This window comes from Salmo salar, chromosome ssa09 (assembly GCF_905237065.1).
Source record: "Salmo salar chromosome ssa09, Ssal_v3.1, whole genome shotgun sequence".
Taxonomy (NCBI): Eukaryota; Metazoa; Chordata; class Actinopteri; order Salmoniformes; family Salmonidae; genus Salmo; species Salmo salar.
Window position 1 is genome coordinate 61,791,259 of NC_059450.1, and position 23,739 is coordinate 61,814,997.

The following is a 23,739-nucleotide window of genomic DNA, read 5'->3' on the forward strand; positions in this document are numbered from 1 at the left end:
CTGTACTCTGGAGCGGGATCGATTTGGAGGTGGAGGGTCCGTCATGGTCTGGGGCAGTGTGTCACAACATCATCGGACTGAGCTTGTTGTCATTGCAGGCAATCTCAACGCTGTGCGTTACAGGGAAGACATCCTCCTCCCTCATGTGGTACCCTTCCTGCAGGCTCATCCTGACATGACCCTCCAGCATGACAATGCCACCAGCCATACTACTCGCTCTGTGCGTGATTTCCTGCAAGACAGGAATGTCAGTGTTCTGCCATGGCCAGCAAAGAGCCCGGATCTCAATCTCATTGAGCACGTATGAGACTTGTTGGATCGGAGAGTGAGGGTTAGGTCCATTCCCCCCAGAAATATCCGGGAACTTGCAGGTGCCTTGGTGGAAGAGTGGGGTAACATCTCACAGCAAGAACTGGCAAATCTGGTGCAGTCCATGAGGAGGAGATGCACTGCAGTACTTAATGCAGCTGGTGGCCACACCAGATGCTGACTGTTACTTTTGATTTTGACCCCCACCCCCTTTGTTCAGGGACACATTATTCAATTTCTGTTAGTCACATGTCTGTGGAACTTGTTCAGTTTATGTCTCAGTTTTTGAATCTTGTTATGTTCATACAAATATTTACACATGTTAAGTTTGCTGAAAATAAACCCAGTTGAAAGTGAGAGGACGTTTATTTTTTTGCTACGTTTAGATAACTTAGCTAGCTAACATACAATTGGAGTAAACAAATCATATTAACTAACTATCTAGCGTTCTAGCATTAGAAACACTTTCAATGGTGGCCGATGAGACTGAGATCTGGCTAACCAGCAACCAAGCAATTTCAGATAAACAAATACTCCAACAGGCCTTGCATTTCAGTAATCACAGTTGCAAGTACCCTTGGTGCACTGTTAAATTATTTAGCCAATTTAAACAATTTATTATTTGATAAACTCTCAGTTTTTGCCATTGCACTCATTGGCTTCAAACAAGCTGAGCTTGATCGAGGAGTCGGACTTGATGCCAGTTGTTATCCACCAGAACGTTGCGATTGGTAGCTCCAAATTCTGGGACAGGGCATAGTGAAGGGTCAATTTAAGGTGGAGCCTGTCTCTTGATTCAGCAATTATTTGTAGCTTAAAGCTTGTAGCCATGTTTTGATGTAAGTTCATTTTATATTTAATGGTGTCCTAATTTGAAGGTTTCATACAAATAAAGTCATTTAAAGGGATAGTGCAAGATTCTGGCAATTAAGCAGATGAGTGAGATGAACTCATGGATACCATTTTTTACGTCTCTACTGTGCAGTTTGAAGGAAGTTGTAGGTAGTTTGCGAGCCAATGCTAACTAGCATAAGCACAATGACTGGAAGTCTACCAGAATCTCACACTATCCCTTTAATGAGCGATAGCCCCAACTTTTCGTTTTGAACATGACCTTTGTGTCATTGATATGAGTCAGAAACATTTATTCTAGAGTGAAAATGTACTACAAAGAGTAAATAGGATAATTTTGGTCATAAAGTCAGTCTCTTCCAAAACTGAGATTTGCGAGATGTTAGAAAATATATACTGCTCAACAAAATAAAGGGAACACTTAAACAACCCATCCTAGATCTGAATGAAAGAAAAAATCTTATTAAATACTTTTCTCTTTACATAGTTGAGTGTGCTGACAACAAAATCACACAAAAAGAATCAATGGAAATCCAATTTATCAACCCATGAGGTCTGGATTTGGAGTCACACTCAAAATTAAAGTGGAAAACCACACTACAGGCTAATCCAACTTTGATATAATGTCCTTAAAACAAGTCAAAATGAGGCTCAGTAGTGTGTGTGGCCTCCACGTGACTGTATGACCTCCCTACAACGCCTGGGCATGCTCCTGATGAGGTGGCAGATGGTCTCCTGAGGGATCTCCTCCTAGACCTGGACTAAAGCATCCGCCAACTCCTGGACAGTCTGTGGTGCAACGTGGCGTTGGTGAATGGAGCGAGACATGATGTCCCAGATGTGCTCAATTGGATTCAGGTCTGGGGAACGGGCGGGCCAGTCCATGGCATCAATGCCTTCCTCTTGCAGGAACTGCTGACACACTCCAGCCACATGATGTCTAGCATTGTCTTGCATTAGGAGGAACCCAGGGCCAACCGCACCAGCATATGGTCTCACAAGGGGTCTGAGGATCTCATCTCGGTACCTAATGGCAGTCAGGCTACCTCTGGCGAGCACATGGAGGGCTGTGCGGCCCCCCAAAGAAATGCCACCCCACACCATGACTGACCCACCGCCAAACCGGTCATACTGGAGGATGTTGCAGGCAGCAGAACGTTCTCCACGGCGTCTCCAGACTCTGTCACGTCTGTCACGTGCTCAGTGTGAACCTGCTTTCATCTGTGAAGAGCACAGGGCGCCAGTGGCGGATTTGCCAATCTTGGTGTTCTCTGGCAAATGCCAAACGTCCTGCACGGTGTTGGGCTGTAAGCACAACCCCCACCTGTGGACGTCGGGCCCTCATACCACCCTCATGGAGTCTGTTTCTGACCGTTTGAGCAGACACATGCACATTTGTGGCCTGCTGGAGGTCATTTTGCAGGGCTCTGGCAGTGCTTCTCCTGCTCCTCCTTGCACAAAGGCGGAGGTAGCGGTCCTGCTGCTGGGTTGTTGCCCTCCTACGGCCTCCTCCATGTCTCCTGATGCACTGGTCTGTCTCCTGGTAGCGCCTCCATGCTCTGGACACTACGCTGACAGACACAGCAAACCTTCTTGCCACAGCTCGCATTGATGTGCCATCCTGGATGAGCTGCACTACCTGAGCCACTTGTGTGGGTTGTAGACTCCATCTCATGCTACCACTAGAGTGAAAGCGCCGCCAGCATTCAAAAGTGACCAAAACATCAGCCAGGAGCATAGGAACTGAGAAGTGGTCTGTGGTCCCCACCTGCAGAACCACTCCTTTATTGGGGGTGTCTTGCTAATTGCCTATAATTTCCACCTGTTGTCTATTCCATTTGTACAACAGCATGTGACATTTATTGTCAATCAGTGTTGCTTACTAAGTGGACAGTTTGATTTCACAGAAGTGTGATTGACTTGGAGTTACATTGTGTTGTTTAAGTGTTCCCTTTATTTTTTTGAGCAGTGTATATATACAGTCCTAGTCAAAAGTTTGGACACACCTACTCATTCAAGGGTTTTTCTTTATTTTTACTATTTACTATAGTTTTGTTAACTGTCAAATGTAGTAACACGTCCATGTAGAATAAACAACCCTTACATAATACCATAGAAGCAATGTTCTGCTAATATAACAATGTGCACATTTCATCTTTCATTGTCATTCCCAGCCGATACAATGACTATCGGCATTTTGTCTTGTGGTAATAGGGCTACCTTGGAAACATGTCAGAGTGGTCATACCTTCCTGTGTGGTGTCCCATATTTTTTATGGGCTCCTAACCAACTGTGCTATTTTGTTTGTTTTTTCCCATTGTTTGTAACTAATTTTGTACATAATGTTGCTGCTACCATCTCTTATGACCGAAAAGAGATTCTGGAGATCAGAACAGCAATTACTCACCTCAAACGTAACAAAGATTTTTTCTTTAATGAGTCCGACACGAAGGATATACTGCTTTGTCAAGACAAGGCCCAAATCCCAGTCACCCGCGTGAAGAAAGAAGGAGAAAAAGGGGGAGTGCCTTGTAAGAATTTGCCAACAAGGAGGTAAACCACCACCACCCTCCATATTATTGGCCAACATGCAATCATTGGAAAACAAACTGGACGATTTACGATTAAGACTGTCCTACCGACGGGACATTAAAAACTGTAACATCTTATGTGCTTCGTCAGGACAGAGCAGCTACGTCTGGTAAGACGAGGGGCGGGGGTGTCTGTCTATTTGTCAATAACTGCTGGTGTGCGATGTCTAATATTAAAGAAGTCTTGAGGTATTGCTCGCCTGAGTTAAAATACTTCATGATAAGCTGTAGACCACACTTTCTACCAAAAGAGTTCTCATCTATATTATTCGTAGCCATCTATTTACCACCACAAACCGATGCTGGCACGAAGACCGCACTCAACGAGATGAATAAGCCCATAAGCAAACAAGAAAATGCTCATTCAGAAGCGGCGCAATTAGTGGCCAGGGACTTCAATGCAGGCAAACTTAAATCCGTTTTACCTCATTTCTACCAGCATGTCACATGTGCAAGCAGAGGAAAAAAAACTTTAGACCACCATTTCTCTACACACAGAGACGGATACAAAGCTCTCCCTCACCCTCCATTTGGCAAATCTGACCATATTGCCAGATGTAGACTGACTGGCTCCAGATTGAATTTGATTCAGGCCAGTGAATACGTTACAGTATGCAACCAACTGTGACATGTTTTACTATAGCCCTGGGTTGGTTTGAGTTTGTTGCTGCTGGTTAGTACACTGTTCAACAGTAGTCAGACATGAGTTAGCTAGTACCACCATAGCTGCATCCAATATTTATTTGTGCCATAGACATGGGTTGCACCTCGGATGCTGGTGACTGTTTAGTCTAAATTACACTAAGTTACAGTGGCATGGAAGTATGATGACATTGCTAAAGTAGGCAAATAATTAGTAGGAAACAACTTTGCCATATGATGTGGTCAAATTTACATTAACTGGCAATGTTGCCATAACTGTTACTGGCAGAATTCGTTAAAAAAAAACATCATATATACAAAAGTATGTGGACACCCCTTCTAATTAGTGAATTTGGCTATTTCAGCTACACCCGTTGCTGACAGGTGTATACAATCTCCAAATACATAACCAGCAGTCTATGGTCTAGCTGCTGGTATACTCACCACCACTGGGGACCAACAAACTCCAACCACTTATTCCGCATCATGACAGGCTCCAACCATAGTTGTTGGCTGTGCATCCTGCTGGAAGCATACATTACATGTTCAATCCATATAGGGCTTTTCAGTCTCAAACGGCAGTGGTCCTTTGTAGACGTTGGTTGGGGGTGATGAAACAACAGTTCCCCATTCAACGAAGGGAAGCAAAGTTGGCGTGGGGGCATGATTTGTTGAGATAATTATAATCCAAACCCAACCTTCAATTACTCATTTGGACGCACTGTTCCAAACTTTGTTTTAGACGAGACTGACTTTATGACCAAAATTATCCTATTTACACTTTGTAGCCAATTTTGACGCTAGAATAAAAGTTTTTGACTCATATCGATGCCACATAGGCTGTTTTCAAAGGGATTAGTTGTTTTTTAGGGGCAGTCGCTCTTTTTAAGCATCTTTTAACACAGGCTTAACACCTAACAAACACTTTATACTTTTTTAAAACACTTTTAACATAGGCCAGGCCTGTTGTTACCTCCTATCCCAGCGACGCCTTGCATTATTTCCATTGTCTCAACCATTGTCTCAACTTACCCCAAGGCAAATATTTTGATTATATTATCCCACACAAGGATGCACTTTCATGCTAGGTTTGGACCTCATATCGAAGATCATTGAGACCCCAACTGATGTATAGAACAATGTTAAAAGTATCTACTTTGGTTTAGATACAAGCATTATGAAACCTTTAACACAAATTAATTTGACTTTGTGAAAATCTTGTTTTTTTTTACCTAACTTTCTCCATGTGGTTTCTTACTTCACCTCTTCCTAAATATTTGGTAAAATTATACATTTTGTGTATGGTTTCCTAGAAACCCTTCTTGTTTTATTTCCACCACTCTCCCCTACATCTGCTGCTGTTCTATTCGCATGCATTGATGTCAGAGGGACAAAAAAAGTTTTTGTTGTTGGCATTAACTTCTTTGTTGTTGTAATATGACATGGCAGTTTCACCAGGATTCCAGATGTAATACGTCTGTAGCCATGAAGTGCTTTGAAAGGATGCCTCACATCAACATCATTATCCCAGAAACCCTAGACCCACTCCAATTTGCATACTTCCCTAACAGATCCACAGATGATGCAATCTCTATTGCACTCCACACTGCCATTTCCCACCTGGGCAAAAGGAACACCTATGTGAGAATGTTATTCATTGACTACAGCTCAGCGTTCAACACCATAGTGCCCTCAAAGCTCATCACTAATCTATGGACTCTGGGACTAAACACCTCCCTCTGCAACTGGATCCTGGACTTCCTGACGGGCCGCACCCAGGTGGTAAGGGTAGGTATCAACACATCTGCACGCTGTAACAACACACCTCCTGTACTCCCTGTTCACTCATGACTGCACGGCCAGGCATGACTCCAACACCATCATCAAGTTTGTCGATGACACAACAGTGGTAGGCCTGATCACCGACAGCGATGAGACAGCCTATAGGGAGGAGGTCAGAGACCTGGCCGTGTGGTGCCAGGACAACATCCTCTCCTTCAACGTGATCAAGACAAAGGAGTTGATTGTGGACTACAGGAAAAGGAGGACTGAGCACGCCCCCATTCTCATTGACAGGGCTGTAGTGGAGCAGGTTGAGAGCTTCAAGTTCCTTGGTGTCCACATCACCATCAAACTTACATGGTCCAAATGTTATGCAGCTGTACCATCAAGAGCATCCTGACTGGTTGCATCACTGGCTGGTATGGCAACTGCTCGGGCTCCGTACACAAGGCACTTCAGAGGGTAGTGCGTACAGCCCAGTACATCACTGGGGCCAAGCTTCCTGCCATCCTGGACCTCTATACAAGGCGGTGTCCTAGGAAGGCCCTAAAAATTGTCAAAGACTCCAGCCACCCTAGTCATAGACTGTTCTCTCTGTTACTTCATGACAAGCGCCAAGTCTAGGTCCAAGAGGCTTCTAAACAGCTTCTACCCCCAAGTCATAAGACTCCTGAACATGTAATCAAATGGCTACCCAGACTATTTGCTATTCACACTAGTTGTCATTTTCCCTAACATAGCATCAACACACAAAGATTGAGTCAGGAATCTCAAGATCAACGTAGTGCTGTGAAATTAGACCGTGATGATGGGAGGAGTAGCTGTGGTTTTCCAGTGGAGAGTTGTTGAGATTGAAAACTTGTTAGAAGACAAAAGTGCCATGGAAATCTGTGTTAATGTCAATATATGGTCTCCTTCTCCTATAATGAATGAGTAATGAAAATATGGCCATATTATCTTTTGGTCACATACGGTCGTTGAAATTATTTATACAATATATTGATGACATAATGTATATTATCGGCCTATTGGTCTAATGCTAATTTGCTACCGAACCTTGTCATTATATGATACCATCAATTGCCTTTATACTGACAAAGCATACCGTAACCTCAATTACATGCCAATCATGAATTCCCTATCCCTCGAGACAGAGTTTGGTGTGATCAACCCATGTCTGTCCCAGTTGCCATGGCAACACTATCCCATATAGCTTTAGTCTTCATTGTCAGGTCCCAGGGATATTATAACAGTATTTGTCGTGGCTAGTGATCCATAAATCCCACCACCGCCTATTAACTCTGTCCAGTCATAAGCAGCCACGGTGTTTCATTATTGAGTCCAATGGCAGACATCTACACTAATGTGAATTCCTGCAGCGTTTCTGCAATGGAAGTGTGGAAGCCAAGCTATGCCAAAAAATGTAGTTATGAAAAGAAGACAAACACATATATATATATATATATATATACCTTAGGTAGTTGTAGTTTACATGTGTTGTTACATACTAATGGTTTGTAATGATAAATAGACACAACTTAGTGTAAAGCATTACAAAGTTTCAGATTACCCTTTTAAAATACAGCTCAAATAAATGTGTCCTCTAGTTATGGGTGACATATCTGAATGATGCACAAGACTAATAAAACCATTTTAACGAACATGACATGAGTCATTAACATCAATGGGCAATTAAGTCACATGCCCTCAATACAACAGAGAGTTTCTGTTACAGCTAGGCACACTTGACACTCTCTTATTGTCACCAATTCCCACTGAAAGTGAAGAGAGCCCCTAAATAGACATGTCATAGCTGGGAAATGATGTGAATCGGCCATGACGACAAGACGATACAGGCTGGCATTGGATTACAACTGTGAGAATGCAGAAAGGCTAGCCTAGGATGAGGATCAGTCTGAAACTCTCAGCCCTCCCCAACCTAGCAGGCTGTGGCGGAGGTAGCTAGCTAGACTACTTGGTATTCCATTCACAGTCTGTATAGAAACATAAGCAGAGCGTGGAGGAGGGAGGAAGAAGAGGGCTATTGCTTTCGCATCGCAGAGAAAGGGAAGATCAACACAAGGCGTGATAGAGGAAATGACAGCCTGGCTGCGATGATGGAGATGTAATTGATTTGTATCTTTGAGAATTACAATAAAAATGGACTCGGCTTGGTTTATAGACTTTTTATTTTTGAATGGGAATCGTGAGCAGGGATTGAATAAGGATGAATGGGGAAGAATTCATCAAGTTATGTAGATGCACTGGAGGAAATTCTCCAGTCGTATGAGCGTGAAATTACATTTGTGCATTTCAATAGCACTGTTCATTGATTTGGGGAGCATATTTCAGAGTGCAGTGGGAGGAGATGAAATACTATTTGACTCAATATCAGTTTATATCTGACCGTGGAAGAGTGAGGTTCACTAATAAAATTGAAAGGGGACAAACCTGATGCATATTGCGTTAGCCTGAAAGAAAGCTATGCATGTACAAAATGTATTTGTAGAGTATGTTGGCATAGCAGCCATTACTCATAGGATTAACTCACTGTCCAAATACATACACAAGCACTAACATACAGGAACATTTCCATGGGTGTGTGATGCTTTCCTAATACGAAACACAATAATCCAGTCAAATACATCCTTACATTCCATTCACAGACACAAAGACACACACTGAGGAACGGTGAATTCTATTAACTATTCCCCCTGATCCCCTGGGATGTGTGGCCAGACAGAGTGGATGGCCTGAATGTCTAGAGGTCAGACTTCACCTAGGGCTAAGGCTGAAAGGGTCAACTGCACCAGGGCTTTGCTGGGTTCAGTAGGGGTTCAGTTGAGTTCATCTCATTCCTCATACTAAGAAGTATATCAATTTCTGGACCTAGACTGCAGTTCACCACCAATGTGTAGAGGATGACCGCTGTGTATAAAGATACCATACTGTACCACATTGTTGTTAGGTGAAGAATCTCCTGTGTCAAAACCCCATGGAGTGTGCCACCCAGTCACATAATATTAATGTTTAGAAACAGTTACCATATTGATTACGGTTACTACTACTATGTTTACCAACTATCATAACATTTTAGTGGTTGTCGTGGTCAAAAAAAGGCCTTGAACTGACATCAGCTTAGTCTGATTGATTCCTCTCAAGATTATTGTCCAGCACTCTCAACCAATACTCTCAATCATGTTTTTCTCCAACCCTTTGTTGTCCCATGGCTGTGATTTCCTGTATATAGTGACAATTCCCTTTTATCTTTCATGAGTGATGTCTGACCTTCTCTGTCTCTCTTCGCTGTGGGTGCTCAGGATGCCTGGAGTGCTGCATCAAATGCCTGGGTGGCATCCCATACCCGTCGCTCATCGCTACCATCCTGCTGTACGCTGGGGTGGCACTGTTCTGCGGCTGCGGTCACGAGGCCCTCTCCGGGACCGTCACCATCCTACAGAACTACTTTGAGGTGGTCCGGGGACCCGTGGATTCCTTGGACGTGTTCACCATGTGAGTAGGCTACACACCTAGGAGCTACACTGGAAACATTCAAGATATACGGCTGTGTACCAACTGAAAGTTACTCTTATACCAAGTAGCTGCTATGTACTTTGAGGAACCTGACATCAAGGAACCTAAATCTACCTAAACACTGTCTCAAACAAGGCTACAAACATGTCCCCCACAAATGATGTAGCGCTCCTTCTTGTTCCAATTAGTGACAATTATTCCAACATATGTTGTGTGGATTAATGGATTAATGAGAGAGAGAAAAAAAAGTATTCGATTTTTTTCCCCTTGCTGGAAATGTAAAGTTGATAGCTGACTATGGGCGGTATGTTAGAGAATGGACTATACTGCTTGAAAGGGAGATGCATTGATATAAAAGAGGATTTGATTTTATTGGCAGACATTTATACTGATAGTAGTCTTGCCGGACTATACTGATAGTAACATAATGGTTGATCTCAAAGAATTGACTGTGACATCATTACATTGATAACTTCCAAGATGGCGTAGGAGTCAGACGTGTGTATTTGTCTTGTCCCATCCTGTCCTGTGTTTACATTGTTTTCTTCATATATATTTTAATTTCTTATGTATAAATTTTAATGTCACTTTCCATCTACGGACTGAATATACTCTCCTGCAACCCGCCTCACCCAATGTGGTACGGATCTGCTATTTTAATAGTTTAGAACCGAGACCCCATCAGAACCTAGCCAGCTAACTAAACTCAGCAACGAAGAAATGTCCTTTTTCAGGACCCTGTCTTTCAAAGATAATTCGTAAAAATCCAAATAACTTCACAGGTCTTCATTGTAAAGGGTTTAAACACTGTTTTCCATGCTTGTCAATGAACCATAAACAATTAATGAACCTGTGGAACGGTCGTTAAGACACTAACAGGTTACAGACTGTAAGCAATTAAGGTCACAGTTATGAAAACGTAGGACACTAAAGAGGCCTTTCTACTGAATCTGAAAAACACCAAAAGAAAGATGCCCAGGGTCCCTGCTCATCTGCGCGAATGTGCCTTAGGCATGCTGCAAGGAGGCATGAGGACTGCAGATGTGGCCAGGGAAATACATTTTAATGTCCGTACTGTGAGACGCTTAAGACAGCGCTACAGGGAGACAGGATGGACAGCTGATCATTCTCGCAGTGGCAGACCACGTGTAACAACACCTGCACAGGATTGGTACATCCAAACATCACACCTGCAGGACAGGTACAGGCAACAATGTCACCTATGGGCACAAACCCACCATCGCTGGACCAGACAGGACTGGCAAAAAGTACTCTTCACTGACGAGTAGCGGTTCTGTTTCACCAGGGGTGTTGGTCGGATTCGGGTTTATCCTCAAAGGAATGAGCGTTACACCGATGCCTGTACTCAGGAGCGGGATCGATTTGGAGGTGGAGGGTCCATCATGGTCTGGGGCAGTGTGTCACAGCATCATTGGACTGAGCTTGTTGTCATTGCAGGCAATCTCAACTCTGTGCATTACAGGGAAGACATCCTCCTCCCTCATGTGGTACCCTTCCTGCAGGCTCATCTTGACATGACCCTCCAGCATGACAATTCCACCAGCCATACTGCTCGTTCTGTGCGTGATTTCCTGCAAGACAGGAATGTCAGTGTTCTGCCATGGCCAGCGAAGAGCCCAGATCTCAATCCCATTGAGCACGTCTGGGACCTGTTGGATCGGAGGGTGAGGGCTAGGGCCATCCCCCCAGAAATGTCTGGGAACCTGCAGGTGCCTTGGTGGAAGAGTGGGGTAACATCTCACAGCAAGAACTGGCAAATCTGGTGCAGTCCATGAGGAGGAGATGCACTGCAGTACTTAATGCAGCTGGTGGCCACACCAGATACTGACTGTTACTTTTGATTTTGCCCCCTCCCTTTGTTCAGGGAGACATTATTCAATTTCTGTTAGTCACATGTCTGTGGAACTTGTTCAGTTTATGTCTCAGTTGTTGAGTCTTGTTATGTTCATAAGAATATTTTCACATGTTAAGTTTGCTGAAAATAGTACCTGGTTGACAGTGAGAGGATGTTTCTTTTTTGCTGAGTTTAGCTACTAACTAGTAGTCAGTTAGCCACTGCTAGCGGTCCTCACTGTTAACTCGGACATCAGCCAGCCTCAACCCGGTTAATTCCTGCCAGTGTGCACAACGCGATATCAACCCAGAGTATATCGGACTGCTTTTTCTCTACCACATCTTCCTACTGTAAGCTCTGAACCTTTACACCGGATCATCGCAGCTAGCTAGCTGCTATCCGAGTGGCTACTCCTGGCTAACGTCTCTGTCCCGAAGCAAGCACCAGTTAGCCTGGAGCTAGCCTGGAGCTAGGCCCATCTCCCGGCTAGCCAAAGAGGTCCACCAGCCAATTCTTTGGCTACAACAACTCTTTTGCCAATTGGCCTGAACCCTGTACTGCCGACATGGAGCCCCGCCAATCCAACACGACTGTTCTGCCAACGTAACCGTCCGAGGTGGTTTCAACAGGCTCTTCCGTTGCGACGTCGCCGGATGTCCATCTGCTAGCCCCGGCCTGCTAGCTGTCTGAATCGCCGTGTCTCCAGCTCGCCTAGCGAAGCAGCAACTACGAAATTGGCTCCCTGACTCATCTAGTGCTACTCTTTTGGACTCTATGATCACTCGGCTACACATGCCTCTCCCTAATGTCTATATGCCTTGTCTATTGCTGTTTTGGTTAGTGATTGTCTTATTTCACTGTAGAGCCCCTAGCGCTGTCCATTGTGCCTTAGATATCCCTTTTGTTCCACCCCCCACACATGCGGTGACCTCACGTAGCTTAACTGTTGCCTCTTGAGACAAAACCTCTCTCATCGTCACTCAATGCCTAGGTTTACCTCCACTGTACTCACATCCTACCATACTCTTGTCTGTACATCATGCCTTGAATCTATTCTGCCCCCAGCACCACTCCCATAACCCAGGCGCTCTCATTTGTTGACTTCTGTAACTGTAAAAGTCTTAGTTTCATGCATGTTAACATTAGAAGCCTCTTTCCTAAGTTAGATTTTTTCACTGCTTTAGCACACATTCCGCCAACCCTGATGTCCTAGCCGTGTCTGAATCATGGCTTAGAAAGGCCACCAAAAATCCTGATATTTCCATCCCTAACTATAACATCTTCCGACAAGATAGATCTGTCAAAGGGGTCAGAGTTGCAATCTACTGCAGAGATAGCCTGCAGAGTTCTGTCATACTATCCATGTTCCTGCCCAAACAATTCGAGCTTCTACTTTTAAAAATCCACCTTTCCAGAAACAAGTCTCTCACCGTTACCGCTTGTCATAGACCCCCTTCAGCCCCCAGCTGTGCCCTGGACACCATATGTGAATTGATTGCCCCCATCTATCTTCAGAGTTCGTACTGTTAGGTGACCTAAACTGGAATATGCTTAACACCCCAGCCGTCCTACAATCTAAGCTAAATGCCCTCAATCTCAATCAAATTATTAAGGAACCTACCAGATACAACCCCAAATCTGTAACCATGGGCACCCTCTTAGATATCATCCTGACCAACTTGCCCTCTAAATACACTTCTGCTGTCTTCAACCAGGATCTCAGCGATCAGTGCCTCATTGCCTGCGTGCGTGATGGGTCCACTGTCAAACGACCACCCCTCAGCACTGTCAAACGCTCCCTAAAACACTTCAGCGAACAGGCCTTTCTAATCGACCTGGCCCGGCTATCCTGGTAGGATATTGACCTCATCCCGTCAGTAGAGGATGCCTGGTCGCTCTTTAAATGTACTTTCCTCGCCATCTTAAATAAGCATGCCCCATTCAAAAAATGTAGAACTAAGAACAGATATAGCTCCTAATTCACCCCAGACTTGACTGCCCTTGACCAGCACAAAAACATCCTGTGGCGTTCTGCATTAGCATTGAATAGCCCCCGCGATATGCAACTTTTCAGGGAAGTCAGGAACCAATATACTCAGTCAGTTAGGAAAGCTAAGACTAGCTTTTTCAAACCGAAATTTGCATCCTGTAGCATTAATTCCAAAAAGTTTTGGGACACTGTAAAGTCCATGGAGAATAAGAGCACCTCCTCCCAGCTGCCCACTGCTCTGAGGCTAGGAAACACTGTCACCACCGATAAATCTACGATAATCGATCACTTCAATAAGCATTTCTCTACGGCTGGCCATGCCTTCCACCTGGCTAACCCTACCCCGGCCAACACCTCAGCACCCCCTGCAGCAACTTGCTGGGTGTGCCACAGGGTTCAATGGGGTGCCACAGGGTTCAATTCTCGGGCCGACTCTTTTCTCTGTATATATCAATGATGCCGCTCTTGCTGCTGGTGATTGTCTGATCCACCTCTACGCAGACGACACCATTATGTATACATCTGGCCCTTCATTGGACACTGTGTTAATAATTAGGGATAGCCCCATTTTTTTCTATTTTTGCCTAAATTATTTACCCAAATCTAACTGCCTGTAGCTCAGGCCCTGAAACAAGGATATGAATATTCTTGGTACCATTTGAAAGGAAACACTTTGAAGTTTATGGAAATGTGAATTGAATGTAGGAGAATATAACAGAATAGATCTGGTAGAAGAAAATACAAAGAAAAAACCAACAGGTGTTTTTTTTTACCACCATCTTTGAAATGCAAGAGAAAGGTCACTGTTATAGCCATCACTCTGGTTATAATTCCGATAGTGTCCACAAGATGGCAGCAGTGTATGTGCAAAATTTCAAATGGATAATCTGGAGTATGACTGATCCTCAAGACTTTTAGTGTACAAATCGTGAAGAAGACATTCATATTTCATATTTCTGTAAGAATATCATCAAATCTGTATACTTGGACTTTGATTTAGCTTTCCAAGTATTAGTAGCCATATTATAAGTTCAAAATTTGCAAAACAACCAGTTTTCATAACTTCATAACCCTGTATAATCCTTATACTTTTTGTCCAAAATGAAAAGGCATGGTGTCGTACAAGGTAAGAAGCTACATTTTACAACATATACACAGTTTACTCCCATAAAGCCCAGCTCATTGGCTATCTAGCTAGCTTTGTTTGACCCCGATTAGTGCTTATTTGACAAAGATACAGTCGTTCAAGAGATGGCCGCCCGCGTCATCGGCGTGCCATGAAGGCGTCGCTCTCTGAACAAATATGGTGTCCTATAGGATATACTACCCCCTTAATGAAATAGTGAAGTCTTGTTACCTTCTTGGATCTCTGAGGAATAGATACAAATGTGATTTGACTCGTTGAAACAAAGTTTAGGGTGAGATTTTCACAGATTCCTTTCTTTTCCAAATTGAACGAGTGGAAATACAAAATCGATAGTGCATGCTATATGGACCTTTTTAGGATATGAAAAATTATTTTATCTAACAAAACGACACTTCATGTTATCTCTGGGACCCTTTGGATGATAAATCAGAGCAAGATTTCAGAATGTAAGTACACATTTCGCCTTCAGAGGTGAATTTATCAAACCTATCGAGGTGGGAAAACTATTTTGTTGTTAGGAGCTCTCCTCATACAATAGCATGGCATTTTTGCACAGTAATAGCTACTGTAAATTGGACAGTGCAGTTACATTAACAAGAATTTAAGCTTTCAGCCGATATAAGACACTTCTATGTACCGACATTTGTTCTTACTCTAAAATCTGCGATGAATGATTTACAACTGTCCCGTTGACGGGATGCCGACACTTAATTAATTTTGAAACCTCCAAACGAGCTTCAATGCCATACAACACTCCTTCTGTAGCCTCCAACTGCTTTTAAATGCTTGTAAAACTAAATGCATGCTCTTCAACCGATTGTTGCCCGCACCCGCCCGCCCGACTAGCATCACTACTCTGGACGGTTTTGACTTAGAATATGTGGACAACTACAAATACCTCGGTGTCTAGTTAGACTGTAAACTCTCCTTCCAGACTCACATTAAGCATCTCCAATTCAAAATTAAATCAAGATTCGGCTTCCTATTTCGCAACAAAGCCTCCTTCACTCATGCTGCCAAACATACTCTCGTAAAACTGACTATCCTACCGATCCTTGATTTCGGCGATTAATTTACAAAATAGTCTCCAACACTCTACTCAGCAAACTGGATGTAGTCTATCACAGTGCCATCATTTTTGTCACCAAAGCCCCACATACTACCCACCACTGCGACCTGTATGCTCTAATGTGCCAGCCCTCACTACATATTCATCACCAAACCCACTGGCTCCAGGTCATCTATAAGTCTTTGCTAGGTAAAGCCCCGCCTTATCTCAGCTCACTGGTCACCATAGCAACACCCACCCGTAGCATGCGCTCCAGCAGGTATATTTCACTGGTGATCTTCAAAGCAAACACTTCCTTTGGCCACCTTTCCTTCGAGTTCTCTGAAGCTGGAGTCTTATATCTCCCTCTCTAAATTTAAGCATCAGCTGTCAGAGCATCTTACTGATCACTGTACCTGTACACAGCCAATCTCTAAATAGCACACCCAACTACCTTATCCCCATACTGTTATTTATCCTCTTGCTCTTTTGTACCCCAGTAACTCCACTTGCACATCATCATCTGCACATATATCACTCCAGTGTTAATGCTAAATTGTAATTATTTCACCTCTATGGCCTGTTTATTGCCTTACCTCCCTACTCTTCTACATTTGCACATGCTGTACATAGATTTTTCTATTGTGTTATTGACTGTATGTTTGTTTATATGTAACTCTGTGTTGTTGTTTTTGTCGCACTGCTTTGCTTTATCTTGGCTGGGTCGCAGTTGTAAATGAGAGCTTGTTCTCAACTGGCCTACCTGGTTAAATAAAGGTGAAAAATTGATCCATTGTTGTCTATCATTTACACTTATGCAAACGGTCTCTGTACAGTAGGCATGTAAGATGCTTTAAAGGCATTTGAAATTATTTGACTGTTTGATTACTCACTTTAAATTATTATCAAGTACTTGCAAAAAAATGTGAGTTGAGAATATGTAATTCATTTATGTTAATAATTAGGCTTATGTCAGCAATTCTATTGTTTTAACAATTAACCAAGGTTTTTGATTTCTTATTGAGTCAATAATGAAAAGAAGTTTGAAATGAATGTATTATATATGTCGAAGGATGAGTAACACAATGAATGCAAATGTGCAATGTTGTGTAAGGGCTGTGTAAAGGCTATTTGACCAAGAAGAAGAGTGATGGAGTGCTGCATCATGACCTGGCCTCCACAATCACCCGACTTCAACCCAATTGAGATGGTTTGGGATGAGTTGGACCGCAGAGTGAAGGAAAAGCAGCCAACAAGTGCTCAGCATATGTGGGAACTCCTTCAAGAATGTTGGAAAAGCATTCCAGGTGATGCTGGTTGAGAGAATGACAAAAGTGTGCAAAGCTGTCATCAAGGCAAAGGGTGGAAGAATCTCAAATATAAAATATATTTTGATTTGTTTAACACTTTTTTGGTTACTACATGATTCCATGTTATTTCATAGTGTTGATCCCTTCACTATTATTCTACTATGTAGAAAATAGTAAAAATAAAGAAAAACCCGTGAATGAGTAGGTGTGTGCAAACTTTTAACTGGTACTGTACATTCCAACATAAATTCATCAGTTATTCTGCGCTCTGGCACACTCAGACGAGAGTGCTCTGAAACAGTTGTTGCAGTGACATTCTATTGCAATGGATACTTGCATAGGGGAGTCTTTTGTTAAGTTTTACTACACAATACATAAAAAAAAAGCTGCGTTAGACAGGAGTAATTACACATACTGACCAGCTCAAATAGACAGAAGCGTGCTATATGGCAGACCAATCCAAACTCATCTCTCGGCATGTCCAGCCCACTCATTATCTCAGCCAATCACGGCTAGCGTGAAGGTTGCTAACTTTTTCTGTGGTTTAACGAACTAGGCTTGTAATTTAACAATTTTATTGATATTTACAGATGGCATACAAGTTTGTTTTTAAACACATGAAAGTGGCATTTCTGGCCAAAAATATATTTTGATAAAAAAAAAAGCCTCTCCTGCGAAGTAGTGACCCGCGACATACGCCTAGTTTCCTGAAACGGGTCACATATGTGGGAACTCCTTCAAGACTGTTTGAAAAGCATTCCAGATGAAGCTGGTTGAGAGAATGCCTAGAGTGTGCAAAGTGGTCATTTAGGCAAATGGTGGCTACTTTGAAAAATCTAAAATATCTTTTGATTTGCTTAACAATTTTTGGGTTACTAACTGATTCCATATGTGTTATATCATAGTTTTGATGTCTTTACTATTATTCTACAATGTTGAAAATAGTACAAATAAAGGAAAACCCTTGAATGAATAGGTGTGTCCAAACTTTTGAATGGTATTGTATATGAACCAATTTCCATGACAATAGCTCAAACATGACAGGAGACACGTTTGTTCAAAGTTTGATATTTCCTTTGATTACTATAGCACCCTCCCTTGGGCCAATTGGTGTAATTTTGGAATTTCAGTTAAATACTATAGCACCCATCTTTTTCCAATCAGTGAAATTTTGTAGATTACGAATCTCTATGGCAAGACACCCAAGTCATTCACCCAAGTTTCGTCAAAATCTGTCCAGTGCTGTCTGAGATATCTCGTGTGACAAATATACGACCGTACTAATGTACTAACGGACGGAGAACAGATCCACTGTCTCCTCCTCGATTTCATTGTGGGGGAGAATAAGTCACTTGTATAATTACTGTATAAATACACTATTCAATGTAAGTACATATTATCTATACAACTTCATGATAAGTTTGACTAAGCAGAAGTTTCAGAGATTGAAAAAAGTACACATTTGCCTTTTTCCCTCTAGGATTGACATAATCAAGTACGTGATCTATGGCATCGCCTCAGCGTTCTTTGTCTACGGCATTCTGTTGATGGTGGAGGGCTTCTTTACCAGCGGAGCCATTAAGGACCTGTATGGAGACTTTAAGATCACCACCTGTGGACGTTGCGTCAGTGCTTGGGTAAGGGATAACTGATTTATTGACATTAAAGAGTATCTCGTAATGTTTTATATGAATGACCTGTATGTAATGCGATGGCCCTTAGGGGCAAAGTAGCTTTTAAAATTGTATTGCCATATATCACAATTATTGTCATATTTTAGAGGTTAACGGGCATAATGTTTCCCAAACGTCTCCCGAGTAGCCCCATCCATTCCACTTTCTATTCCAGTACTGGCACACCTGTTTCAAGTGGCCAATCATCAAGTCCATGATGAAATGAAGTAGGTTTGCTAGTACTGGAATAGATCAAATAAGTGGAATGGGGAGTACTTGAGGAGAGGTTTGGGAAACACCGATATAGACCCGGTCTCAATAAATCCTGATAGGAAATTGGTGGGACGTTAATGTTATTCCTAAATCGTTCTTTGGAGCACGGTATAACAATTGCAACCTGGAATCTAATGAGTCTCCTCTATCTTTCTTAGTTTATCATGCTGACGTACATCTTCATGCTGGCTTGGCTCGGGGTGACAGCATTCACCTCCCTCCCCGTCTTCATGTACTTCAACATCTGGACCATTTGCCAAAACGCCACCATCCTGGAGGGAGCCACACTGTGCTTGGACCCGCGCCAGTATGGTAAAGAATCAGGATATAACTTGGTCTGATGCTTCTCTCTGGGGTTTTTCCTACATACAGTATTGTCCATGGGGTGAGCTACTGATGGACAGATTTACTAAGTGTTGTTACTGTTGCACATAAATGGGTTGTAAAGGTGAAATACAGCTTTGGGGAGGCATGATGTGTAAAGGACAGCTTCATGGTTTAGTTTGATTTTGGTCTTGTATTTGCCACAGTGGAAATAACAGGTGCAAATATCTAAGTGGCCTTTGTTCTCCTCTCATTTCAGGTATTGTGCCAATTGGGGAGGGGAAAACTGTATGCGCTGGTTCTGAGAAGTTTTACAAAATGTGTGAATCAAATGAGGTATATCAAATAAAACACTTGACAAACATTGACATACCATGTGAGTACAGTATATGTTTGTTTATGCAATATGTGATTCTTGCTTCCAAAGTAATAAAACATCTCAAGTAATATTGAAATATTGATGTTTGAAAGCCATAATAACCATGCATTTAAAAACATTCCCATTTACATGAAGGCTTTTGTTTTTCAAGTAATTCATTTGACCACAACGTAAAAGGTGAGTTTCATGGGGAAGCCTGTCTAGCATGTCCTCTCCTTTGTCTTTAATACAGCTGGACATGACATTCCACCTGTTCATTTGTGCCTTGGCTGGTGCTGGAGCAGCTGTCATTGCTATGGTGAGACACAAAAACCAATTACTTTTCTATCTCTGTTGATATATCTGACATTACAGCGTTGATTCATATCCATTTGAAGGCAATATCACATCTAATGGACCATGTCATTTGTATGAACCTCTGACATCTGTACAAGCCGCTGTATAGATTTTATCTCATGTTCCTCATGTGAGAAAATATGAATGTTTTATTGAACTAGTCTACTGTTTTATTGAACTAGTCTATAGGCTTACAAATGGAAGTACAAGGTTTTGATTTGACGTGGCCATTTTATATATGACAATAATAGGTCAAATACAAGCGTTAACTGGGTTGATTTCTATAGCTACAGTAAAAATCTATGTTTTGCTATGTGCCTGTGGGAATGGCTAGTGAGGCTGTATTTGGCAGAGTAGAGAGAGAAGATTTTTCGCTCTCTCAGAGATGCAAGGCATGTCACCGCGTTGTCATGGAAACTGGGAGAAGAAAGGCCCAGAGCTTAGTGAAAACATCACTCAGTAATTTGTGAGGAGCCATTTTCTAAGAAAGGGAATGTGGTCGTTAGACAATGATGATGGTGCAAAGTGCAGCGTAACATTTAACTAAACAAATTGCTGGGAAAATTAAACAGTGGTGGTACACAGATACAGACACTGATCAATGATTATTTAAATGATTAATAAAACAAAATACTAAGACGAGATGATAAACGGAATGGATGTAGAGTGTTTTCACTATTCCAGTCCTCACAGCTGAGACTGCTGCTTTTGTTCGAATCCTTTAGAGACCAGTTGGTCTTTGTGTAGACTTAAATCCATTAGCAGGCTGCTAATAATGTCCATGATTCAATTCGAAAGGTGTGGCAATGTAACAACCACAGTCATTTAAGCACAATACATTCATAATGGCAGTGTCTCAAAGGATCCTTTGCTGCCATGGAAACCCTGCATACCGCCCACTTTTTCTAATGTACTGCCACCTGCTGGCATGTCAGTGAAATTACACAATTGTACATAAAAAATATATAATCAATACATTGTTTTTCGCCTCGAGAAGACCTATTGTAACTCTTTTTTTCAGCTTGAAAAAAAGCTGCGGGCCACAATTATAGCGCTTTATATTTCTGCTGATGTCATGATGTGAAAATCTCTCTTCTGATAGAGTATGGAGCTTGATTAGAGGGGTACATTCATTCATGAAGACTTTTCCATATTTGAAAGAGAAATGGATCCAAAAAGTGTGTTTTCCAATTAAGTACATGGTGAAAATAGGGTACACTTTCTTCCATTTCATGGCAGGCATTCTTCTTTCCCAAATCAATGACAGTGGAGAATTGAAAGACCAATAATTTTCTGCATTTTTTATTTTCTCCCTGAATGAACTTATGGGTGACTTATCTCTGTTTCAGATCCACTACCTGATGGTGCTGTCGGCCAACTGGGCCTACGTGAAGGACGCGTGCAGGATGCAGAAGTATGAGGACATCAAGTCCAAAGAAGAGCAGGAGCTCCACGACATCCACTCCACCCGCTCCAAGGAGCGTCTCAACGCCTACACATAAGGCCAGCATGAGGCCTGGCCCTGCCACCCTGCCCCCCCTCCCCTCCTAAAAAGGGGGGTGGGTGGCGACCGGGGTCCTCGCCCCCTCTGATGTCACTGGTGCATCATATGACAAAGTGGTCCGGGGGACCCTCATATAACCCCCCAAACAGCATTTCAGATGACAAGCCCCATTATCACTCTCATGGACTGCATTATTATTATTATTATCATCACCTGTATTATTGTTTTTTATAGTATTTTGTAGTTTAGTACGTAGTAGAATTATAAGTAGCTAGCAGCAGTATTTTTTGTATTTGTTTTTACTTGGAGAACTTTTATTTGGATTTTATCAAGTGTCATTATTTTTTCGCCTTGTATTATTTATTTCTCTTCATTTTTGAGGTGGTCAGTTGGGGCTTAAAAGGGTTTCAAGCACATTTCTCGTGTTTGTGTGTCTATTTAGATCTCATTTAAAAGAGCTATGTAGATGGTGGGTGATCAGTTTTGAAGACTTCAATATTTTCAATCACACAAGGGGAACTTTTAAAGCTCCTGAAGCCTTTACATACCAGTACTGCCAGGGATCTAAATAATAACTTTAAAGTGAAAGAAATTTGAATCCTATTATAATTTATTTTTTATTTTTTACTCCTGTTACACGATAGTGTTACCAAATTTTTATTAAAAAAATATTATTTACTAGCTGTGCCAAGCCTGTTAAACAGGAAACACTTAGGTCAATATCAAAGAAGAAATTAGTCCCCAAAATGATAAACAATTCATTATTTTGTTACCATATGAGGCATTTTGCGAATTTAAAGCTGTGTATCTACTGTAATGGAGGGCTCTCCAACCCTGCTCATGGAGAGCTAACATCCTGTAGGTTTTCACTCCAACCTTAATCTAGCACACCTGATTTTAATAATTACCTAGTTGATCAGCTGCATCAGATTAGTTACAACTGGGGTTGGAACAAAAACCTACAGGAGGGTAGCTCTCCAGGAACAGGGTTGGAGAACCCTAATCCAAGGACTGGGAATGATTCGATTGTCTTTAATCATACGCCACGCAAGCACATGCAAATATGTTCTCATACCCTCTTTTTTTATTTAAAAAAGTTGAACTTTATAAATACTAGTATAAAACAAGTTTTTGCAGATTCTGCGCTGTATATATTGAGATATAAATGCATACTTATATGTTTAGCACTACAAATTCAGGACAATTCAGAAGATAATAAAAATAAGTTGCTGTGGTTGAATCCACTACTGATCTCTCAGTCTTACAAATATCTTGATGCTAAATAAAGTTGTTGGTGTAACATGTCACTTTTTGGTGGATTCATCAGACGTAAGAAAAGTGTGTGTCACACAGTAAGTTATTTTGTTTATGACATTAAAAGTTTGATTGTCTTGCTTACACATTCTTATGCCATAGTACTCCGAAGGTGGCCTACCATTTCATTGCCTGGCAATATTTGTTTTATCAGTATTTCTAAGAGCTAGTTTTGGGAACTTATTTGACCATTTCTGTGCTCTCTCTATGTGTAAGCGCATTGATGTTCAACTCAGAGTTGGATAACTGTAATGTTAGGTAAAGACTGTGAATTTCGATGTTTTTCGTGGCATGGACATGCGTTAATGGTATAGAATTATTAACTCAAAAGTCATTTTATTTACACTTTGCCTGTCTTGCTGTGTCAACCCTTTATGTGCAGTACTAAACCCCCCACGCTAACAGCATTATACTACTGATATTAGACTGTATTGTTTGAGTTGTCTCTGTTTAATTTGTGATGAGCTATCAACCATGTCTTAAACTTATTATTGTGCCAACGTTGCTTCTACAGTAAATGACTTGACAATGCTTTCGGCTTTATCCTCGTATTAGTCTTTTGTACTTTCACAAGAATGCTTACTTACGTAGTATCAGGATTTCAATTGAAAAAATGTGCTTGCATAAATAAAAATCACTTGTGTACTTGTTAATAAATACTTTGTGGGTCTTGTGTGTTTATTCCCTGTTAACACTTTGCAGTGTTGGTAATACTCTGTAACTATTCATGTAACTACAATGTAACAAGTATTGTAATTTCCAATGTCCAATTGGGTTGGGGTAAGAGTTAGGGTTAATGCAGTAAGTACAGTACAGTGTAACACTGAGTACTTACAACAACAAAAAATTGTATGTATTGTGGCAGAGAAGCAACCA

The 23,739-nt window shown here is 41.9% G+C and overlaps 1 protein-coding gene across 1 annotated transcript in view; it reads left to right on the forward strand.

The window, feature by feature from the left end:
* dmb (Proteolipid protein DM beta) overlaps positions 1–23,522 on the forward strand; it is a 35,993-nt gene extending 12,471 nt beyond the window's left edge. Inside the window, 6 exon segments of the mRNA NM_001173936.1 lie at positions 9,497–9,689; positions 18,541–18,697; positions 19,165–19,318; positions 19,590–19,666; positions 19,942–20,007; positions 21,395–23,522. Coding sequence (NP_001167407.1) covers positions 9,497–9,689; positions 18,541–18,697; positions 19,165–19,318; positions 19,590–19,666; positions 19,942–20,007; positions 21,395–21,547 — 800 coding nt within the window. The 3' untranslated portion in view covers positions 21,548–23,522.
* Positions 23,523–23,739: the final 217 nt, after the last annotated feature.